This window comes from Triturus cristatus, chromosome 7 (genome assembly GCF_964204655.1).
Source record: "Triturus cristatus chromosome 7, aTriCri1.1, whole genome shotgun sequence".
In the NCBI taxonomy this organism is placed as follows: Eukaryota; Metazoa; Chordata; class Amphibia; order Caudata; family Salamandridae; genus Triturus; species Triturus cristatus.
The window spans coordinates 1,523,531,015-1,523,555,337 of record NC_140590.1 but is presented as its reverse complement, the minus strand read 5'-3'; the positions used below and the strand labels follow the sequence as shown (position 1 = coordinate 1,523,555,337).

Here is a 24,323-nt window from a genome sequence, read left to right as displayed (position 1 = left end):
CCAAGTGTTTCACTGCTCCCCTCCCAGGCCGCCACGGCCATTTGGGTGGGCGGAAGAAGATGCTGCGTCCCCTTCCCCCAGACAATTAGTGTAGACAGGACTTTTTCTCCCACTGCGATGTCTTAAGCCTAAAGGAGGAATGATTCCATGGGGCAAACAACCAGTCATTGATATTGACCAAATGGGCTGCCCAATCATAGGCCGCCAGGTCCGGGAGATCCAACCTCCTGTTATAGGGATTACGCTCTAGCTTTTTCAGGGCAATTCTGGGATGTTTCCCATTATCCTGGACGGTTCACATGTCACCCACCAGTCTAGTAAAATCTCAGTGGGATCCAATAGAATGTGTTCTACAGAACATACAGCAATTTTGGAAGCAAATCATCTTAAACATGGCTGCGCACCCATGAGTGTGAGGGGCAGCCCTCTCACCCTCTCAATCTCTTCCCGGCATGCTCTTGCCACCGGCCCCCAAGTTGAGCACAAAACAGGGATCTCTCAACAATGTCATAAAAACCTAGTTATCTAATGTCTTCCGCTTGGGTCTAGCGATGAAGGAGCAATTACGTGTCAGTTTATGATACTCGGCTCTCAAAAGCTTCAACTGCCTACGCCTTGGGGATACTGTCTCCAGACCTGGGTCCCCTTCCAGTTCCAAAAGTTTTGTCTCAAGCTGCCCCAAGGTTTCCACCGCCCTCCTCCACTTTTGGGCAATCAGGTTCTGGACACTGTCCCAGAGGACTATCTTAAAGTAGAGCTCAAAGTCCACCCGTAGCCAAGTGGCAACTTCTCTGTGCCGAAAATCCCACTCATTGATCCTATGCCTCCTCCAGGACCCCTTCTACCCAGTTTCACCAGTAGGGGAGAGAGTGGTCAGAGGGTCCCCAGTCCAAGTATTCTGCCTGATGTGTGGCTCCCACCTTCCCAGCGGAAGCAAAAATGTAATCTAACCACTAAAGCGCCCTGAGGGCACTGGAAAAGTACTAGTATTGCCTCTCTGTGGGGTACGCCTGTCTCCACAGGTCCGAGAGGCCAAAGGTTTTGACAAAGTGTGAAAGCGGGGTAGTTGGAATGTGCATCCCTGGTATCGCGGTCCGATTCAACTCTACTGCCATAACATCTTTAAAGTCCCCTCCCAGAATGTTGACTGAGGGGTTTGCCTCCAGCAGAATTTCAGTGAGTTTTCGTATCGTGGGGGCCTGTAGCTGGGGCGGCAAGGAGTAGAGTAACATCCATCCGTCCCCAGAGCCCCTGCACTCCCATATATCTGCCAAAAGGGTCTAAACACCTTTTAACCACCTGGAAGAGAGGGTTCTTCATAACCAGTATGGCCACCTCCCGGGATCCCAAGGTATAGCCTGTGTGGGCCAGAGTGGTGTACACGCCCATTCCCAGTAATCTTCACTGGACCGCTTCAAGTGTGTGCCCCTGTACCGCAACTAGACCTACTCTACAGGGAAGACTGAGAGGTCTGTAGCCCACCACCCCCACCCACTAACTCAGTCCCACAAAGTCTGTAAACACCAACTGAACCAGCCACCCCTGTACACAGTGGCTCTTTACGGGGAAAAAGAAAAAGTTTTGCTTGAACCCGTTAAGCCGTCCATGTAGGGGCATGGAAATACTAATTCCACCACTTTCCAGCCCCAGATACCATTGCAACTCTATTTGCTTTGTCGCCGCTGTTAGGCCTGAAGCTGTGTCATCCGAAGGAGTGACCTCTGGTTCATATTCGAGACCATTGATGGCCACTGCCTGAAGGTGAGGGGTCTCTGACCCATTCTCTTGGTCATCTCTCGCATAGCAATGGGTTGATTCCCTTCCAGAGCATCTTTTCTCTGCGTTTTATTGTCCACTGTCCGGTCACCATCCGAATCTGAGAAAACCTCTGGTCACCCTTTGGGTCGTGTCCCATGCCACAGTGTACTACTTCCCCTCCATGGCCGGCACTGACCTCTCTGTCTGGGCCATCAACTGATCTTCAGCCAGGCACCCTCCTCCATGTAGGGACGTGGGCCACACACATGCTCTCCACACACCCCGATAGCCTGGGACGCTCTTCCAACCAAGTCCAAGCATCCTCCGATGACTGAAAGAAGACGGACTTCTCCTGAAATTAGAACTTCAGTTTGGCCGGGAATAAAAGCATATATTGCAGTTGGAGACAACTCAACCTGGCTGTCACCGAATCAAAGGTGCGTTGCTGCTTCTGGACCTCCTGAGAGTAGTCGGGAAAGATTAGGGTTTTTTAATTCTTGGAATGCACCTCCCAGAGTCTATGCACTTCACTAAGGATTATTTCCTGATCCTGAAAATTCAGGAAACATGCTATCACAGTTCTCTGAGGGGGTGCCCGGCAGGAGCCTGCCCCAGCACACGGTTTGCCCTTTCTATAATAAAGCAGGAGGAGCCCTTGCCCTGAGGAAGGGTGCTCTGCAGCCACTTCTCTAAGAATTGTACCATGTCGGGGCCCTCGACCCCTTCAGGAAACCCTACAAACCATAGGTTATTCTGCCGGGCACTGTTTTCATCATCCTCCATTCTCCACACGACATCCTTAGTAGTGGCCCAGGCCTCCATCACCTCTTTGCAAAGGCCCTTGACTGTGTCTTCTAGTTTGGACATCCTGGTTTCTGCTGAGAAGACCCTCTCTGCCTGGTTTCTTTGATCCTGGTGCAGAAGAGAGGCCTCTGAATGTACGTCACCTACTCTACCCTCCAGGGCCTCCCGGCAGCATTATCGGGCATAGGCTGCAGAACGACCACTGGCGGAGGCGTTACCACTTTTGTGTCATGGTCCATTCTTCTCTAACGAAAGGGCTTGTGTTCCTTGCCCTTGGCCATCACCACAGCACCAGCACTCCACACGGTGTATCCCAGCACAGTAGGACCTCCACGTTGTCACGTAGGGGCTGAAGCAGTGGCTCATAATGCTAATTGGGACTGTTAATTGCGGCCCACCACCACCCGGGCGAGCAGGGCCCCAAGGTCAGCAAGGGAAGGGCAAAGAGAAAGACCCAGGCACTTGATTTGGCAGGATAAGGAGTTGGTCCACCAAGACTTCCTCACTGTAAAAACAAGTGGGCCTGCGGCCCGGAAATCGAGGCCCCACTCACAGTCCATCAGGGATGTGTGGTGCCGCCAGGGTAGGAGATAGTCAAGAGGCCCTGCATAGGGAAGATAGGTCTGGCACCGCACCACTGTGCACTACCAGTCAGAATCTGGCCTGTCAGGAGTGGGCCCTGCACACATGGGGTAGGTTCCTGACAGCAACACAGCAGTATAACAGCCCTCCTGTTCCCCTGTAGGTAAAACACTGGTCGCACACCTCCACGTTGCACCTGGATGAAACCGGCTATGTCTCGGCCTCCAAGCATTGAAGGGGGCTCACACTCTGGCCCTGGGCCAACAACCCTGCGCAACCTCACCGGAAAACCCGGCCACCCTTCCTCACGCAGGGCTTAGGCAGGCTCCAACAACTGACATGCAAACCCCTTCAAATCTTGGCATTGTGGATTGAGGGAGGGAAATAAGGATGTGGTCCCACACCTTCGACGGCCACTCTGACCCAGAGGTCCTACTGCACAAGCCTTGTGAGCCCACCTCAGCAGCTTCCCCTCCACCAACTGTCCATGTGGGTCAAGCTTCACCGCTCTTTCGCTCCCAGCGGTGGCCACCTTAGCTCAGCAGCGCCGATCTCATCTCAAGCTCCAACTGTTTATACCTCGCCTCCAGCCCCTAGGGGCAACGGGCAGACCGGCTTGATGTCGGCTCCCCTCAGCGGCAATCGCATGCCTCTAACCTCTAGCGACCCAGGCAACGCAGATAGCTGCAGGCCCCGGCTGGTGTCACAGAAGCCGGGCGCCCGTCCCAGACTCACTCCACCCGTCACAAGGCCTCCACCGACCCCCACCTCTCGCAGGGCTCTCTGCTGGTCCTGAATGCTTCCCCTAGGGGGGAATCACCCAGGTGGCCACTGGCCAGCCTCAATCATCTCTGGGCGGCACTCTCGCTGCGATCCTCGGCCAGGTGGCCTAGCACTGGCCGCGGGTCACTGGAATCGCCACTATGCCTCAGCACAGAGATCTGGCCCCCTGCAGCACCTGTCTTACCTGGTAACCCGGTAACAAGATTCTGCTCAGTGACATCAGCGGTGGCAAGGATTTAGCAGGATTCACAATGGTCCGGTGTGGAGCTCGGTCAAGGAGCATCTGACTCGGTCGCCATCTTGGCCGCGCCTCTACATATTTCTATTCTTAGTCAGGATACCAGTGTACATTTCAGAAAACGTGAGTCCAGTGATTTGGTTGTTTCTCTCTAAATGGGTTATATGCTTTGTCTTGCTATTTAGTGTGAGTTTTGCTGTAAATTGACACAATCTGTTTCAGTGATCTTTTGTTTTCTCTGCTTACCTGGTGCTTTTGCCACTCACTTCAGCTGAAAACAATAAGTCTTGGGGTTACCAATTGGAAGACTTTCAGTTAAATTTGTCAAAAGAAGAAAACCTTAAGGATCATGCTTAGGATTTTGTAATTATACTCTCTTGGAGATTTAGATACTTACATAAATGAAATCTTGTGATTGAGTGAGCTTTGTGGGAAGAAATGCAGGTCTTTAATTGGGTAATAAGTTGTTCATGAGCCGCATACTATGCTGGGGGAATGCAGAGAGGAGCTGTTAATAAAGAAATTGCTTGTCACTCTCTTAAGAATACTTGAGAGAAAACCCTCCACAGCTGGAAGAAAACGTTGACCACAAACCGTCTTCTTATTTTTTGTTTTGCTGGGTAATATTTGAGCAGTTTTATTTAGTCCAGTCAGTTCACTTGTAGTAAACCATGATAGCTTCAAGAATCTCTCAGTAGGCTGTTGCATGAGGTTGCAGGAATACTGCAACTTTTCTTGTCGTCAGGATGTGTTCACCTAGACACCCAGCACTCCCAAGAGGTACTTGAGATCTGTGATTGTTGTATCTGGTTTTCTGTGATTGTTGTATCTGGTTTTCTGTGATGATGGGGGTCTGGACTAATTTGTCTATTTTTCGTTCTGCACACCACTGTAGGTCAGTAAAATGAAGCGTCATGTCCGTTCACATACCGGGGAACGTCCATTCCCGTGCTGTCTTTGCAGCTACGCCAGTAGAGACACATACAAGCTAAAAAGGCACATGAGAACTCATTCAGGTAACCGATACAGTGATGAGTCTGAACCTGGGCTAGTGCTGTTTGTTGATGGTAAATGCAAGTGATTGTGCTTTATTTATATTACAATGCTGATAATGTTTTTCAGGTAGATGCTTGTTGGGGGGGCTGAGCATCATTAGCCCCTATCCATGTTGTTTAGCACATTGCACTGTGGTAATTGTAGCCCTCTGGGTTCCAACTCATACATTTTAACAATACTGTATTCCTAAGTTCAGTTTTCTTTCAAGTGTCCCTTGAAACATTGTGCTCACAACATTTATGAGAGCTGCCCAGCCTTTATCTGTGACCACACTGGTGCCCTCTTCAGTATGCCATAATCAAACTGAATTACGTTGGTGTAGTAAACCATAAAGACAACAGAATAGATCCCATAATGCTAGAGAATATGCTAATTATTTAAAGATGCTTCACTCCTTTGACTGTAACATATACAAGTTATGTTGCCACAAGATACATGTACAGTGTGTTGTATTAAATGAAATATACCCATGATATTATTTTGTGAACGAAACACCTAATATAATTTGCCAGAAAGTTTATTACCTCCATTATCATTTTATGCATAATTGCCCATGAAATTGTGCACTCTTGTCTTTCTCTCCTTCTCTCTTTGTCTGTCTGTCTCTCTCTTTCTCTGTCTCCCTTTCTCTCTCTCTCTTTGTCACTATCACTTGTCTAACTGACTTTGCCGTTCCCCTCAATCTCTCACTGTCTCCCTCTTTTATCTCTCTCTCTATCTTCCGTTGTGTCTGTAAGCCTCTCTTTCTTGTGATGTCTCTTTCCTGCTGTATGCTTTCCTCTACCCTGCCTTGTCTATCTTCTCTTCCATCACTCTCTCTTCTCTTATATCCACATCACTGCCTCTGCATTGCCCCTGCTGTACCTCAAGCCTTGATATAGCTCCCACTGCTCCCGTGTCATTCCTTTTCCCTGCTCTGTCTCAGTGCCCTGTCTCACCAGTCTCCTATTCTCCCTCTCCCATTTATCCTGCTCTGTCTCGCATCTACTATTTTTCTCTTCCCGCCTGTCTTATGTGTCTCCTCACTCTCGTCTTTCCAACTTTTAGTGCATGTCTCTCCACGTCATGTTGCCACTCATCTTCCATCTCATCTGCCCCTCCTGTCTCTCTTCATTCATGCTCTCTCCTCCCTCTCAAGTTTTTTCTAATTTCTCTTGCCATCTGGTCTCATGTCTCCCTCTTCTGTTTTTTCCCTTCCCTGAGCCCTTTCATCTCGCTTTCTCTTTCTCTCTCTTCCTTCTCTGATTCTATCTTTCCCCTATATCCCCACCAGCCCCAAGGCATCTTCTGCCTTTTTTTCTATCCTCTTCCCTGCTTTTCCTATGCCATGTTTTTCTCTCCTCCTGTCTGTTTCTTCTGAGGCATACATCTATGCGCAGTTGTGCACTTTTTGAATGCTCCAAGCTGCCAGACCGGATCTCGGGAAAGGTGCACTAGATCCTGCTGGAGCCCAAAAGGGCTCTCCTCAATGGTTCAGACCTTTAAATATACCCACTTACAAATAGCACCATGGGGAATCCTCCAGGCTCCAGAGAGGTTGATGGACCTTTTCCACCGTGCTCAGAATTAGAGCCACCTACAAAATAAAGACAAGGGTAACTGACTCATGGAAAGGCTCTGCGACAAGCTTAACAAGGGAAACATTCATCTGCTTTCATGCAATATCACAGGACCAAACAAATAGCTGGAAAAAGGCTGCCTCCCTCAGAACTGGGAAACATGTGACATAATAGCGCTTCAGGAGACATGGGCAATGGACAACTTACCCCTGGCTAGGTATATACATTATACCTCACCTGCAGTAAAAACTATGAAAAAGGGGCCCGACAGTCTATGTCTCCACAGCATTAAACATCAAATCGGAACCAATAGTCTCTCCGGGACCCAATGTGCAAATAATTAAACTTACCTCATGCATCGCTGGTATATCAAAAACAGTTTTGCTGATCAACACATATAAATATCCAAAAGTAAGGAGAAAAAAAAGCCCACATCGTTCAGTTATTTGCCACAATTACAGACATAAGGTGCACACATCCCTCATAGGACATAGCACTGACAGGGAACTTTAATTCCAATCTAATTTATACCCCGGATGAAGATGAGAAGCTAGCAGCTGATAACATATAATGGAACGTCCAACTTCAATACCAGCTAAAGAAGATACCCCCGGACCACGTAGGCTTGGTAAAAGCTTTAAAGTTTCTGGGATTGAGAGTTAAAAACAGCAGGACTACAGACGACTTTCTGCCCAAACATACATTCCATGGAGGAAAGACGCAATCTAGACTGGATTATACAGCCATCTCACTATCATTGATGCCATCACTTTCCCATTTTTCTATGGAGTAAACAACTAGGAGTGACGGTGACCACTCTTATCAGCATATTCATTTCAACTTAAAATTACCCAAACACCAGGTCAATCCCACTATAAAGAGAAGCATCTATACAATCGATGATAAACGGTCAAATAAAACTATAGATGCGCGTCAAATTAAATTAAAGAGGCTGATACGGAATGTGAAATCCAGGTCTTACATAAAATTCAAGCATGGGTACATTTTACAATAGAACTAACAACATTAATGCCCAGGACACAACATCAGGCCACAAAAAATAAAATCACAAACAATTTGACGGCTCCCTGAAACGTGAACTTAAAAAAGCCATCTGAAGGTTAAAAACAACATACCTCGATCAAACAGCTTGGTACAATGTATGTCAGTTGAGGAAAACGTTTAAAAAAAGCTATGGGAAGAAAAGAGAAATATCAATGATAAATTCTGGTCTGAATTACTCTTTTGTGCTAAGAAACCTAACTCTAACACTTTCTGGGAAATGATAAATAAATTGAACAGGCCAGTGAATACTCTAACCTCAAACCTACAAGAACATGAGTGGGCTAAATTTCTAACAACCAAGTTTACAGAAATCACAATTCTATATAATCTATCATCGATCCATCAGGAGGGCCAATCCCACCAAGAACTAGCGGTGGTTAAAAGAACCAACTGAAAACATCATACAAGGAGGAGTTGATATTAGTAAACTAGTAGAGGCCAGCACGAACAATCTAACAGTAAAGACTGACTTAGGTGCCTATTAAACTGAGGAAACCACAAAGAAACACAGCAAATATGGCACCAGTTCCCTCAAAGTAAAGATAGATCGGTCCTTTTATTCGGCTGACAAAATAATTCGTATAATACGGAAAGGCAGAGGAGACGGTGCTCCAGGACCTAATAGCATTCCTCAAGACATCTTTAAGAACGATCCATCCTTCTGGAGCGAGCATCTATCCATGTTATTCAAAGAAATAGAGCTATTAAATTGCATTCCACCGAATTGGCAAGGATCAATAATGACACCGATCTTTAAAGGAGGAATTAGAACAAGTCCATCGAATTATAGTTTGATAGCCCTATTAGACGTGGAAGTTAAATACCATGCCTCACTCATTCTGGAAGATCTGAAGGAATGGTCAAACAAGCTTAACCTGATTCCAGTTCACCAAACAGGTTTCAGAAAGGGCATATGGACGATCACGAACATCCTAGCTCTCTCACTTATAGCAAACAAATATAAGCGGAGGAAACAACAACTTCACCTTTGTTTTATAGATTTAAAGGCAGCATTTGACAGTGTAGACCGTCACCTCCTATTGTAAAAACTGAGAGCCTGGAAAATCCCGATGAGTCTTTTACGAGGAGTATTGCAATTCTATTCCCAAACATGGATACGAATAAGTTGGGTGACGGATCTGAAAGAAACACGTTAGTTATAGATTCCTTACCTTAGAATTACCCCCAGGCGTCAGACTGGATCCGGAAAGTTTTTTCGTCAGCAGTACCCCTGCGTGTCGGAAGGTGGCGTCGGTCAGCTCCGCGTCCGTCGTCAGCGTCGTGGCCGCGGGGATGATGTCGCGGCAGCTACTTAGACGCCGCCCTCGAGCGCTGACGTCAGTTCTTTCTTTTCCGCGCCAGCAGCGCAGATCCGGGAAGAGCGGTACCTTAGTCATTTTTTGACTACGTTTTTCTCGACTTTTGTCGACGTCTTGTTTCGAATCTCCGACTCCGAACAGGTGCACGAGGGATGCCCGGTTTTAGGGCCTGTGGTTCCTGTAGCCGATTAATGTCGGTGACGGATCCACACCGCTTGTGCCTCTTTTGCTTGGAGCGTGACCACGACCACAAGTCGTGCTCCGACTGTCAGTTGTTGACGCCGAAGGCTTTACGGGAGCGGTCCCGAAAGCTGCTTGAACGCCGACTGTCGGCTCCGTGCCGTTCGAGGTCCTGGTCGAGAGGGAGGTCAAGGCACCGGTCGCGGAGCCACCACCATTCCGGTTTGAAATCATCGAAGTCTTCGCACTCGGTCGGGTAAGTCGAAGCATAAGAGAAGTCGAAGAAGCATCGTCGCTCTTCGACTTCTCCTCGTCGGTCAGCTGATCCGACAAGGCACGTGGGTGGTGCGACTCCCGCGGCTCAGTGCGCGGAGCCCGAAGGGTCGACTCCGAGCTTCCCTCCCTTTCAGGGACCTTGAGCAACCCCCGCCCAGCTTCGTACGTTCTACGAAGCGATGCATGCCATCTCTGGGCGCACAGACCTCGCCGGCGCGCCTTCAAGCCCGCGGTCTCAGTTGGGGGGCCTAGGTCTTCGCTGCTGGTGGCTCCGGCTCCCGCGCCGCAGGCCCCCCTTGGATCCAGGCCTGGATCCGAATCGGCGCCGGTTGACTTTGTTACCCCTCCATCGGTGCCGCTTCCTCCGGCACCATTACCGCGTTCAGCGCCGGTCGGAGCTGGACGACGCCGGATCCGGTGCCGGGTGGGGTTTTCATGCCCCTGTTCCCTCCTGAGGTCCCTTTCCAACAACAGTGGCACCCAGAGGATGATGAGGAGGGCGGGGAGGGGTCAGGTGACCCTTTAACTGACCAGCTAGATACTGAGCAGGACTGGAGAGAGGAGCTGGGGGATGCCAGTGGTCTTGATACTTCACCCGATCTTGGCATGTTGTCTCCTCTTACTGTGGCTACGGAGGAGGGAGCGTCATACACAGTGGTGTTGCGTAGGGCGGCCGAGGCTCTCAACCTCGAGCTTCCTACGGTGGCGGTCAGGACTAACCTCCTGACTGAGGTGCTTCAGCCGGCAGCAAGCTCTTCGGAGCCCCTACTGCCGTTTAATGAGGCCCTCACCGACGTCCTTTTGGGCACGTAGTCCAGGCCCAACACAGGGGCTCCCGTGGACAGGATGATCGCCCAACGCCACCGCCCGGCTCCGGGTGACCCCACTTTCCTCTCCCAACACCCCACCCCGGAGAGCTTGGTGGTCCAAGCCCCCACCTCTAAAAGTGCCTTCCCTAGCGCTCCACCGGAAAGGGAATCCAAGAAGCTGGACCACCATGGCAAGAAAATGTTCTCTTCCGCCAGCTTAGGACTGCGGTCCGTAAACACCGCAAGTCTCTTGGGCCGTTATTCGCAGTCAGTGTGGGATACGGTGGCGCAAGTGCTGCTTTAGTGTCCGGAGGAGGCCTGGGCAATGCTCTCCCAGGCTGTTGCCGCCGGGAGAGATGCAGCAAAGTTTAAATCAGTTGTGGGCTGAACACCGCCGACTCTCTGGGCAGGACCATATCAATGTCGGTAGCGCTTCAGCGCTAAGCCTGGATGAGGTTCACTGGCTTTTCAGGGGATGTCCAAAACACCTTGATGGACATGCCCTTTGATGGCCGTCGCCTTTTTGGCGACAAAGCAGACAACGCCCTACAGCGCTTCAAGGACTCATGGGCTACGGCCAAGTCCTTGGGCCTCTCCTCCCATCCGGCGTAGTCTGCTTTTTGCCCCTTTCGTGGCTACTGAAGGGGTGCCTTGCTACATCCTACCCAAGGCCGCAGCAAGTTACCCAACCTCTGCGCAGCCGGGGACGTGGAAACAACCGTTGTGGTTCCGGGGGCCAGCGAGCGGGCCAGTCCACGAACCCCCCCCCCCCTCTGCAGCAGCCTCCAAACCCTCTTAGTCCGACCTTTCAGGCCCATCAAACGCCAGTGGGCGACAGGATTCGCCATCACCTCCCCCATTGGTACACCATCACTTCGGACAGGTGTGTTTTGCAGATAGTCCGAAGGGGCTACTCCCTCCCCTTTGAGACTACCCCTCCAGCCATGCCACCGCGATACCACCACATGTCAGAGGATCATCTGGCCCTTCTGCAGCAGGAAGTTACGGCTCTCTTGGCCAAGGGAGCCATCGAGCGCGTTCCTGTCCTAAAAGTAGGTCATGGTTGTTATTCCCACTACTTTCTGGTTCCCAAGAAGGACAAGGGCCTGTGCCCTATCTTGGACCTCAGGGACGTTAATTTTGGTTCCTCTGGAAGGAGAAGTTCAAGATGTTGACGCTCGCTCAGGTCTTGTCTGCCCTCGACCCGCAAGACTAAATGGTGGCGTTGGACTTGCAGGACGCTTATTTTCACATCCCCGTCCTGCCGGTCCACTGGCGTTACCTACAGTTCACGGTAGGCCACAAGCTTTTTCAGTTTACCGTGCTCCCCTTTGACCTTACCAGCGCCTCTCGGGTGTTCATGAAAGTGATGGCGGTGGTCGCAGCTCATCTGCACAGATCAGGAGTTTCAGTCTTCCCCTATCTCGACGACTGGCTTTTGAAGGCGGGCTCCCCCCAGGCAGTCGTCTCCCACCTTCAGACTACGGCCGACCTCCTGCATTTGCTGGGGTTCTTCATCAATGTGCCAAAGTCGCACCTGATTCCCTCTCAGATGCTCCTCTTCATCGGAGCGGCTCTTGACACGACGCAGTTTTGGGTCTATCCCCCTGAACAGCAAGTCTGGGATATTCGGGCTATGATTCCGATCTTTTAGCCTCTGTCCTGGGTTTCGGTCAGAATGACCCTGAGGCTGCTGGGCCTCATGGCCTCCTCGATCCTGCTGGTCGAATATGCCGGGTGGCATACGTGGGCTCTGCAGTGGGACCTGAAGTTCCAGTGGGCGCAGCATCAGAAGAATCTGTCTGATTGCGTCCAGTTCTCGGTGGGCATTGCTCAACAACTGCAGTGGTGGCTCACGATCCAGGATTGGATCAATGGCAGATCCCTCTCCCTTCCCCAACCAGACCCCACTGTGGTGACGGACGCATCCCTTCTGGGATGGGGCGGCCACATGGGAGAGGCTGAGATCAGAGGACTCTGGTTTCCGGCGGAGTACGGGCTTCACATCAACCTTATGGAGCTTCGGGTGATTCGTCTTGCACTGAAGGCATTCCTTCCCTCAGTCCAGGGAAGAGTAGTGCAGGTGTTCACGGACAACCCCACCGGCATGTGATATTGCAACAAACAGGGCGGGGTGGGGTCGTGGACCCTATGTCAGGAGGTCCTTCGCCTCTGGACATGGATGAAACATCAGGGCATTTCCTTGGTAGTTCAACACCTGGCCAGTTCTCTGAACGCCAGGGTGGACGAACTTAGCCGCAGGTGCATGATGGATCACGAATGGCATCTTCACTCGGAGGTGGTGCAAGGTCTCTTTCGACAGTGGGGAGAGCCTTGGTTAGATCTATTCGCCACCGAAGAGAACGCACAACGTCAGCAATTCTGCATGTTGGAATTTCCAAGGCGGCGACGCTTTTCGTCGTGAGTGGAGTTGCTGTCTGTTGTACGGCTTTCCACCTATACCACTTCTGCCCAGAGTGCTGAAGAAGATCAGGCGCGACCAGGCCCAAGTCATTCTTGTGGCTCCGGATTGGGCACGAAGAGTCTGGTATCCTCTGCTCAGATTGCCCCTTCGGGAGGATCTTCTGTCGCAGCAGCAGGGGACGGTCCTCCACCCGAACCTGTCCAGTCTCCACCTCCTTGTGTGGAGATTGAACGGCGGACGTCTTTTGACCTGCCTCCTGAAGTCTGTGATGTAATCTTGGCAGCCAGGCGTCCCTCCACTAAGACAGTATACGCCTGTAGGTGGAACAAATTTGTGGCATGGTGCACAGCAAAGGCTGTGGATCCCTTTTCTACCCATCTTTCTGAAGTACTCTTGTTTCTTCTCTCTTTAGCCCAGCAGGGCTCTGCTCTGGGCACTATCAAGGGCTATCTTTAAGCCATCTCTGCTTTCCTTCGGTTGCCAGATCAGCCTTCTCTTTTCAAGTCTCTGGTAGTTAACCGTTTCCTAAAAAAGGCTTAACACATCTTTTTCCTCCAATCCCCTTTGTTATGCCTCAGTGGGACTTGAACTTTGTACTAACCTTTCTCATGTGTGCTCCCTTTGAGCCACTGCATAACTGTCATTTACGCCTTCTGACTCTTAAAACCGCTTTTCTGGTAGCCATCACTTCTGCTAGAAGAGTGAGTGAGCTCCAGGCTATTTCTTCAAAACCTCCTTTCCTGTCGGTTCATCCGGACAAGGTGGTTCTCAAGACCCGTCCATCCTTTCTTTCTAAGGTGGTCACTGCCTTCCATATCGGGCAGACCATTACTTTGCCCACCTTCTTTCCGCCTTCGTATCCTTCAAAGGAAGAAGAGAGTCTCCACCGTCTGGGCCCAAAGCGTGCGCTCTCCTTCTATCTGGATCGCACAAAACAGTTCCGGGTGGATGATCAACTTTTTGTTGGCTACGTGGGTGCAAAGAAGGATCGGGCCGTACACAAACGCACCATTTCTCGATGGGTCATGCTGTGTATTAAGGCTTGTTATTCTCTAGCTAAAAGGGAGCCTCCAGTCGGGCTATGCGCTCACTCCACCAGGGCGACGGCAGTCACTACTGCCTTGGGAAGAGGAGTGCCTCTGAATGACATCTGTCAGGCAGCCACGTGGGCATCGCTGCATACGTTCACCAAACACTATTGCCTGGACAGCCATGTCCGGAGAGACGGCTTCTTTGGCCGTTCTGTTCTCCAGGACTTTCTGGTGTGATCTTGGTTCGCAGACCCACCACCGGGGTTGGTATTGCTGGGGTATCTATTCTAAGGTAAGGAATCTATGACTAACGAGTTTCTTTCGGATGCTCAAGTTACTTACCTTTGGTAGAGATATATCTGTAAGAAACATTAGTTAGTTATAGATTCCTTACCGCCCCACCCATCCTCCCCGTTCTGCAAATTGATTTCTAGGGTTAAGGACCTCCTTTCAGGGCCATAATTTTGTGCACCAATGGTCAGTGTTGTGCATGGCTCTGCGTTTCTGGGCGGCGTCTAAGTGGCTCATCCCGGCGACCACGACGCCGACGACAGACGCGGAGCCAACCGACGTCATCTTCCGACGCTCAGAGGTACTGCTGATGAAAAAACTCCGGATCCAGTCTGATGCCTGGAGTAATTCTAAGGTAAGGAATCTATAACTAACTAATGTTTCTTACAGATATATAGTTACCGAAGGTAAGTAACTTGTACTTCTAGACTATCCAGGAAGCTGCCTACAACCAAAGGCCTAAAACAAGGTTGCGTATTGGCGCTGCATCTTCTTAATTTGTTTATGTCTGACCTAGCTCAAAGGCTCCACCGCATCAATTCCCACCCCCTGCAAATAGGTAAATTATTACTAACACATCTCTCATATGCAGACAACGTGGTGTTAATTAGCCAAACTAAGACCGGCCTCCGAAGAGCTCTCGATAAATTGTTGGGATATATTTCATCTAATAAATTAGAAATAAATACATCGAAAACTAAAACAAGGCTGATCGGTAATCATCAAAGAATCAAGCAGAATATCTGGCTGGAGGGCAACCACATAGAGGAAGTAACAAGTTATAAATACCTGGGGGTTTAGATAACAGACAAAACCATCTAGAGCAAAAAAGCTATTAGTCACAGAGAACCAGTGCACTAACATTTGTCTTTATAACGCTGGCAAAAAAATTGAAGAGGCCGTCATGCAAACCTTTGCTTGTGGTGATGGCGGCCAAAATGCTTCCAACGCTAACGTATACTAGGTCCGCTCTACACAGCAAAGACTCTGACCTTTTAAATAAATGATTAATTTCATCCTATAAAAATGTCTTCCAGATCCATCAGTCTACTTTGCCGCCCAGATTCGACTCAAATTTGGTCTTTTAAACGAAACAATAGGGAGAATGTACTTTACAACAAAGCTGTGGTACCGATTGAAACAGAACATGGTAAACTCTCCAACTAACAAAGCCCTCTGGACAGAAGTGGATGAGGATAAAAAATCACTGCATAAGCAATATCTTTATAAATCCCTGATAACTACCTTCACGACCGAGCTGTGGAAAAATAACCTGCCCTATCAGTCCTTTAAGCAAGTAATAAACAAATCAGAGAAATTCCATTCATTGCTATTTGATAAAAACATCTTCAATTCAAAGTCGCATGCCTGTATGGTGATTAACAACTACAAGACCCTTGCATCGGCACCTTACTTGAGCATTACTTTGTCAATTTATTTAAAGAGACAATAGATGGCTATACGCTTTGGGAAACTACCGTCTATTGCGGAGCAGCCTACCTGGGTGCACAAAGGGTCTATATCATGCCGACTTTGCGGTAGCAATAAAGAGAATTTTGTCCATATAATTTGCACATGCCCTAAACTTCCTAATGCACGAGTCACTTTACTTAGGAAAGCTTTAAATGCTAGATGTATCAGGACCTGTAGAGCTGCAATAATTACAGGACTAGACCCCTTGGATCCTCAATTGAACTGTAAATTGATCAAATTCCTTAACTCTTTTGAACAGGCCCTCAAAACTGCCTCAAAGGTATCCAATTAGAAGGTGGTAATCAGGCCTCCTCATAAGTTATGCCAATGACTTAAATTTTTAACCACATACCAGGTCAGCATATTGAACCATGAACAGCTGAAATGGTTGGTATTCCAGCGAAGTAAATAGATTGGGATTCTGGGTAACAATTCGAGAATGATTAATCAACAGTTTTTTATTAATGTATTGATCGGCAACAAACTGATGCTTTGTTTTAAAAATTGGCAGACTTTATCGATGGTTTTATATGTTCTTTTATTTTGTAATATTGTTAAGGTTTTAATTAACTAAACAATAAACTTACTTTGAACGCTTTGTTTATCCATAGGTTAGAATCTCAGATATCTTTTTTCAGTTTAGTAATTTACAGAAATATTAAAGAGATTAGAAATTAGCAATCAAGAGATATGTTCCATAAAGAATCCCAATAAGCTAACTAAAAGATCGGTTCTGGATAAGAACCCATAAAGAACTCTGTTGGAAAAGAGCTGTAAATAAAAGACGAACCCCTCCTGAAGAGTAGTTCTGGAAAACTCAGCAGAGTTCCCCACAATTGCAGTAGCAACTGTTTAGAGTAGCGATCTGTACAGTAGCATCCATTGCAAATCAGTAAAGGAAGTCACCTCAAGAGATCTAAAGAAAATTAGCTCTCCATGAAGAAGGGTCTCAGGCAAAGGAGAAATCCAGCAGCGAGACTACCGGACGGGTAAGAGGGAAAGTAGAAGTGTGTTGTCTAACTAGCTAGGAACACTCATTATTATAACCTTTTAATACATGTATTGATTGTTTGATGACGCCTTCCGTCGATGTACAAACAGCTCGTAACTCTGTACTCTCATCATCTGGATTGATACAGTGCTCTAACATAATTGTTACATGAGGGATGGTTCCCATGAGAATCCTCTAAACTAAGCTAAAGATGCATAAGGAGTTTCAACGCCGAAACAAAGGCTAGTCAGCAAATGTGAAAACATATATCAAGTTAATATTAAAGCAACATTTTTAGTCTTCATCACCATTTATTCTTTACAGTTTCAATAAGTCTATTATTCTTAGTGGAAATGATCTAATATGGGGTGATAGGAGCGAGTTGAACATAATACTAAAGTCAGCACATTTCTAAGATGACATCAATGTTAGGCTGTTGCAAAGAAACACTTTACTATGAGCAAAGGTCGAAAAGGAAGCTTTGGGCCCATTCGGTGCACAGGCTAAAGTATAGTTGCTTGGGGCAAATGTTAAAATACATGCAATTGCAATGAATCATTTCTAATAGCATCTTTCACATCTACATTTGTCACTCTACAATATGGTTTGGTTTTATTTACTTATTCTACTAAAATGTATTCACACATTTTGTAAGTCATTTCTAATGTATGTATTTTACTTGTATTAAATTATGTTCCAAATTGCATTTCTAATGTGCTAGAATATGTTGATTTCAAAATATGGAGCCAATTCTCTCACTCCTGTTTAGCTCTAGGTGGCTCCATTGGCATCAATCATGGCTCCTTCCTCCACTATACCTGACGACACAGAGTCGCGTACAGGTGCAACCCCTGCACAAGTTTGTCAGTAAATTTTTTCCGGGCCTTCAGTGCTTTGCTCCTACCCGTTTTGGACATTTTCCTTCAAACCTAGAAACTATCTGAGGTGTGATGCTAGGATGTTACCACCAAGGACTAAAGGCTTGAAACATTGTTGTGCAGTTTGGAAGAAAATGTTAGCAAAGGACCCAGACAATATCTGTTGTGTCTGGTGGCTGAACACTCCTCCAAGGACTGCAGAAAATGCTCCCTGATGCACGTGCAGGTGATCAGCGAGCAACTTTACTTGCCCAAGCGCAAGAAACCAGACCGGCTCCACTCCAGTTCTCACAAGTCAGGAAAGCAGAAGTCCAAGTCCAAAAAGAAGCATAAGAAAGACAAACAAGATTCCTCAGCCTCCTGACTCTCTCATTCACGACAGAGATCACGTAATTGACATTGACAGGATCCGCCTCTGGCTTCGTCTTTTTCCTCAGAGCCCTTCTAAATTGCCCGAAGGTTCCCAGACCACTTCTAATCTGCGGCCAGTGGCTGCTTTAATAGAGACAAGGCTGCAGACATTTAATATAGCTCACACTCCCTCTAGTACAGTGGTTCCCAAACTGGGGTCCGGGGACCCCTGGGGGTCCCCGAAGCCTCCCCAGGGGGTCCGCGACTACTTTGTAAATCGAATAATATTAACAGATCAATAAAGTGTAGATATATAAAGAGGCTAAATGTACAATTGAACATTTTAAAACATACTGTAAATGTGAAGTAATTTGAAACTGTAGGCTAAAAATTAAATTAGTATCCTCAGATTGATTTGCAGGAGCAGTGCAAGTGCATCAAACTGAATATAGTATAGTATGGATGATGAGCGTCCTCAATTGAATTTAGAAAAGCTCCAACCATTCTATTAAAATTACATTTTGATTTCTTCTTTATTTATGTTTTCTAATTAAATAAAATGTGTTATTCGTGTTTTTGTTTCATGAATGCTTTTTTGTATTTTTGTGTATTGTTTTGTCGTTCAAATCATCAACATTGCTTAGGCCGGGAATAATGTTTAAGTTGGGGACCCCGGCTTCCAGTAATGATTAAGTGGGGGTCCCCAGAAGTCAAAAGTTTGGGAACCACTGCTCTAGTATATCTTCTTTCCTCACTGAGCTGTCACGCACCCCGAGACATGCTTTAACTGGCAGGTCATCCTCTGGCATCCAATGCCCTGCTCAGGATCTGCCCCATGTACCCTCTGCGCTGAGTCATTTCTCTGCAACTCTACAAAAGCCCTCCCTGGATATTGTTCCACCAACTCCAGCTCAGGATTGTCAATACCGAAAATGCAGGATTTGGATTCTTCGTCTGTGAAAGTGCACCCCATAGCACTGCATCATTACTAAAGCCAGACCCTGAATTGAAGATAAATACCTAGCAGCTCCACCTTGTTGACACCAGCGGTTTGCTAGAATGGAATCCTGTTTGGCTCTGATGCTATTTAGATGCCCCACATAGTTCTGTCTGAGGTTGAGGAAGCAGGCAGCTTACACCATCCACACTACGCTGATGCTTAAACTGAATTTACAGAATGCCAGTGATCTTGAGACCTTGCCTGAGTCGGCTCTTGAGACACCATATTACCCTCTTTTGAAGGGAGTGCTTCCTTTGCTGGTGATATTAGGAGATCCCAGAAGTGTTAGAACTCCATCTTCAGTCTACGGAGACTTACAGAACTCCTTAGGCAGGGGCCCTCCACTTCTGAGCTTCTTTTATCCTTCTGTGTTGCTCTAGTTGATCTTATCTTAGCAGCTTGGTCTAAGCCCTTCTCTTCGAGAGTCAATCAGATTGATGCCATAGGCAAGGAAGTCTTACTTCTGGCTGTTTGGCACTGCATTCCTTTGATGCTTCTTGCCTTCTGGGCCACTACTGCAACCCCTTTAGGGAGATTACACAGGCTCTTCTGATTGCATTACCAGATGATCTCTAAGTGTCCTTTGCACAAACAGTTAAGGACAGACAAGACACAGGCATTATAATTTTGAATTCCCGCCTGGATTCCACAAACTCTGTTCCTTTTGCAGGGTTAAGAAGTGCCACCATTTGCAGATGTCTGAATACACTCTACTGGACTTTCAGGAGGCAGTCACTCTTTCTTGATGAATGTTCGCTTTGATGAAGCCGACTTTTTGGCGACAAAGCTGATTCTGCCTGGGGGAAGTATAAAATACTAATGCACCAATGTGTTCTTTTGGTTTTGCCTCCCGAGCACATCAGTTCCACGAGCATTATGGGGAATTTGAGGTTTCTCTGCTGCCCTCATTATCTGACAACCACCGCATCCTATGCAGCAGTCCAAGCAGAACTTTCTTGTCTCTAGGGCAAAATCGGTTTAAAAGGGAGAGAACAACAGCAGCAGTATTCTCCCTCCTTCTCCAAAACCTAATGCTGCAACAAAACCACTTCAGTTCCCCATGGCCCAACATGAGCGTCCAGTGGGGGTCAAATTTGACATTTTCTGTCCCTCTGACGTTCGATAACTTCAGACCAGTAGGTCCTGCAGACTTTTCAAGTTTGTCAGAACCTACACTTTCTGGATGCTCCTCCTTCTATACTTTCAGTGTTCCCCTTGGTTTCAGTGGACAGGCTTAAATGCTATCCAGGGAGGTTCCATCGCCAAGGGCATGATTGATTTGTGCAAAAGCGGAGTGGATGCACTTGGGTTACTCATGTTAGTTCCTAGCTTCAAATAAAAGATGGCGGTCTGCAGCCAATTCTAGATCTCTGAGTATGGAACTTTTTCCTCCACGAGGACAAGTTCAAAATGATGACACTCATGCAAGTTCCGCTAGTCTTGGATGACGAGGACTGGAGGGTGTTCCCGGACTTGCCGGATGCATATTTTCAAGTACCTGCATTTTATGGAGGGATGCACTCCTTTCCAGTTCATTGTCCTTTGGTCTTACTTTGACCTCTTGGGTCCTAAAGAAGGTCACATATATGTGCTTAGCATTTTTGCTGATTGGGAGGTCATGTGTCCCTCTGCCCCATTGAATGGCTGTGAAGGAACACTCACATCAGCTAGTATTGGGCCACATGCAGTGCACTGATTGCTTTTCAATCTGGAGTTCTCCATCAAAGAATCCAAATCTCACCTGCAACCCGCACAGCGACTACCTTCATTAAATCTGATGGGATGAGTAAACGGACTTGAACCCCTTTCCTGAGTGGCCTGACTTCACGTGAAACTGATATTGTGACTTTTCTTTGGCCCAGCTAACACACTAATCAAGCCTGTGTGCTGAGGCCTAAGTGCGTTAGTTAACAGCAGGGCCACGGGAATTATGGGGCTGCGGAGGACCAAATTATGTGGCACGGTTGACTACATTGAGCAGCAAGAAAAGCCAAATCGTGCCGCATAATGTAGCACATTTCGTGATGGTATTACTTCATTATTTTCTTATTTTTACACTTTACATTATCTGGGCATATGTTGCACCTCATTAGTACCGGCTCAACACCCAGACATAGCAATAAACAACAGAAGAGGTGGCCAGTCAACCTTTGCAAAGGGCATCCACTGCGCGGCAAGAGATGTTGCTGTGTTTTAAGTAACTTTTGAACTACTTGTGCTAGAAGCAAAAAGTGTTTTTGTTCAAAACTGCAGATTATGCAGCAGATAATGGATTATGTGGCCAATGCTGCAAATCCTTTATTGTGTGAAAAAGGCTGCAGCCGCACACTAGCATAATTCCAGTGGCTCTGGTTAAGAATTCTCTGGTCCAGAACCCCTTCTGTGATCTGGAGAGGTGCACCAAGCATGCCCTCTGTCTTGATTTAAACTACTGTCCATGTTCTGGTTTGTTGACATAAAGCGGTGGTGGCAGCATATCGGTTTTTGTTGATCTTATCGACTGAACAGTCCTTTCTAATTGTTCAGATGGAATATTGTGCCAACATATGCACTCATGTAGAGTTCTGCATACATGTGGACACTGGCCTTTTTGATGACATCATGTGTGTGTGTGTGTGCATGTGTGTGTTGAAGGGAGGAGTTGCAGACACAGTAGTGTTGAAAGATGGAGACAAGGCGATACTTAGACATTAGACTTTTTAGCTGGGAATTGCTGATTAGACCTTCCTCAGTACCGCCATGCGGTTATTGGTAGGCAGATGGAGTTGAGTCAGCAGATTTTCTTGTTAGGGGTAGGGAAGCTTCTTGGCAGGGCCTGCCCCTTTTGTCATTCCCTGGGTGCCACTTCAGGAAGGCTGATAGCTTGTCGCTGAGTCTTCACACTTCATTCTGCTCATGTTTTGGATACTCTGGTTTGTAGCCAGCATGGTCACTATAAACACACAACACCTTACTCAAAGATTGTGTCTTCCTTGCAGGCAGACAATTAATCTCTGAACAATGGATCAACATCCCCTGTCTGGAAAATCAGTATAGAGGTAGGACCCAAACTATCCCAATTTTATCCAGTTCCAAGTTCTTCTTCACCAAAAAAGAGAGTGCAATGCAGAATACTTGAAGAGCTTTTAGGGATGGAGAGTGCCTGACAGCTACTCTCCCAGAGGAGAGGGGACATCCACTGCAGTCTACGCAACTCACTGGAGAGCTGTGTGTCCGCTTAACGCCTGGAATCCTGCACATCTGCTCAGAGAGGGAATTAGTGCGCCTGGCATTGCAGGAAAGACTGCTAGAAGGGGAAATTCAGCCATGTTCCAGGCTTGTTGAGCACCCAAGAGAATTGATTTGATGCAGGAGTGTAATCAAAGCGTATCTGAGCTATGAGGGGTACCCGGCCCCCCTGCATGATTTATATGGCAAAATGTGCGAAGTATTGACAGCCTTCCAAGAGAGCGCACTGTCCAGGATCATCGCAACATGACCAAAGGGATCTGTGCTGCTGATTGTTGGACTTGGCCCTTCTGGCAGGTTCACCCCTGAACTTTTTGCTTTTTATTGGTGACTTGGTGTGGTGATTTTTTGGTTTATGCGCACTTTCCCTGTGTCCCAGGGTAAAGTGCGTGCGCGCTCTGAGTGCATGTGGTGAGATAGGCCTGCCCTCCCATAGGAATGCATGGGGAATGTATGTGTCCCTAGTAGTTCCTGATGCGTGGGGTGTGCAGGCCCGAGTTTGGTATGTGCGGACTCGTGGGAGTGAATGCTGCGCGATGATGTGTGCGGCGTGCATGTACCTAGTGTGGAAGTGCCACTTCTAGAAGTGGGCACTTCTGTGTGCAGTGTGTCTGTCGCGTGATTGGCTGATCATGTCATGTGATGGGCTAGGGATTCCCCAGAGTCAGGATGAGTCACCCAGTGGTGAATGGGGAGATCAGCAGCTAGATGGGTGGGAGGAGTACACCTGGGTCCTGAATAGGACAGGGTTTTCCACACACAATGCTGGCCCCGCCCCCTGTGGTGCGACTGACGACCCTAGCCCTGCCAGTGAATAGAGTGAGGGGCTGAGCACATCAAGGGTGCTCTCCAACCAGCTGCGACTGGTTTTCCCCCTCACCCTGAACCCAGAACAAAGGGATTTGGTGTATAAAAAGGGGCTGTGTCCCCTTACAAAATGTTCTTGTTCTGCACTTGAATCGACCAGGGGCGCGCTGCTGCTGGGGCCCAGGGGAAGGCTTGCCTCCCTGGGCCCTGCCCAGCCCCTGGATTCCCTGGAGGCTGAAGGACTTCTGGGACTATTCTTTTTGCCATTGCCCCTTACCTTTTAAAGGCCTCTTTGCTGGGAGATTTTTGCTCCCTTTCTTTATGCCTCCAGGACTTGTGACCTAGCGCCTGAAAAGCGCTATCTTTTACCCCAGGAAGGAGGAACATGTGGGCCTTGGCGGCGCTGGGCTGCGATCGCCGCCGAGGGAATCCCGACGTAGGGATTCCCCCGTAATGCTGGTCTTGCGGGTGCCCACCCCGCTGCCTTTGCGTTAATTCTACGCAGGTGCCCACCCTGCGTCTTCGTGCTTCAGGAGGGATACGGGTGCCTACCCCGCTTATGGAGTTATGTAAAAATGACGGGTGCCCACCCCGCACTTTGCCCGCCAAAGAGATTACCGCCGCGGCCCGAGCTGCATGTAAAAACGGCCGCCGAGTCCGCGGCCCGCCTGGTTGTGGGCGGGGCCGCGGGACGGAAGCGGAAGTGCCGCCATTGTCCCCGGAGCCTTGCAGGCTCCACCAGAGAAGTCCCGGTCCCGAGATGGGGGACCGGGCGAAGACCGGCGCCTCCAGGGGCGGAGCTCTCATGTGGTGAGAGAGCCCCCGCCATGATCGCCAGTGCCGGAAGTCCCGGTCCCAGAAGCGGGACCGGGCAGAGAGAGAGAGAGAGCCGGTGAGTGAGGCTGCCTAGGGGGAGGGGGCGAGGTGAAGGCACTAGTGCCGGTGCTGAGCGGCCCCGCTTGACAGTGGGCCGCTCCAACATGCCCTCCCCTGTTTGTGTGTGCCAGATGAGGCACATAGTCCGAGCGGCCCCGTCTGCAGTGGGCCGCTCCAACGATTGATGTTTCGAGCCCCGAGGCTCCAACGAGGCGGGCAGGGTCCGTATTGTATTTCTAGAGCCCCGGGTGGCCCTAGCGATGTGGGGACAGAATTGCCTTGAGCCAGAGAGGCTCCAACCCAGCATGGTTTGCCCAGAGAGCACCAGTGCGCCCCACAGTACTTTGGGGCAAGCCCCTTTTTCTATATTGGACCACCATTATTTTAGGAGCCCGTGCGCTCCATGGGGGACATGTCATTTTCGAGCCTAGGTGGCTCCAACGTTGGATATTGTCTCAGGGGCTAGTGAGAGCCCCTGCCTACTATGTGCCTTCCCCAGCTGCGCAGCACTTAGTGCCAGCTGCAGCGTTTAGGCCCTGCTTT

The 24,323-nt window shown here is 48.5% G+C and overlaps 1 protein-coding gene across 1 annotated transcript in view; it reads left to right on the top strand.

Annotated features, from left to right (window-relative positions):
- CTCFL (CCCTC-binding factor like) overlaps window positions 1-24,323 on the top strand; it is a 232,565-nt gene that overhangs the window by 118,729 nt on the left and 89,513 nt on the right. The window contains exon 7 of the mRNA XM_085615156.1: window positions 5,061-5,181. Within this exon, the coding sequence (XP_085471282.1) occupies window positions 5,061-5,181 (121 nt within the window). The remainder of the gene's footprint in view (window positions 1-5,060; window positions 5,182-24,323) is intronic.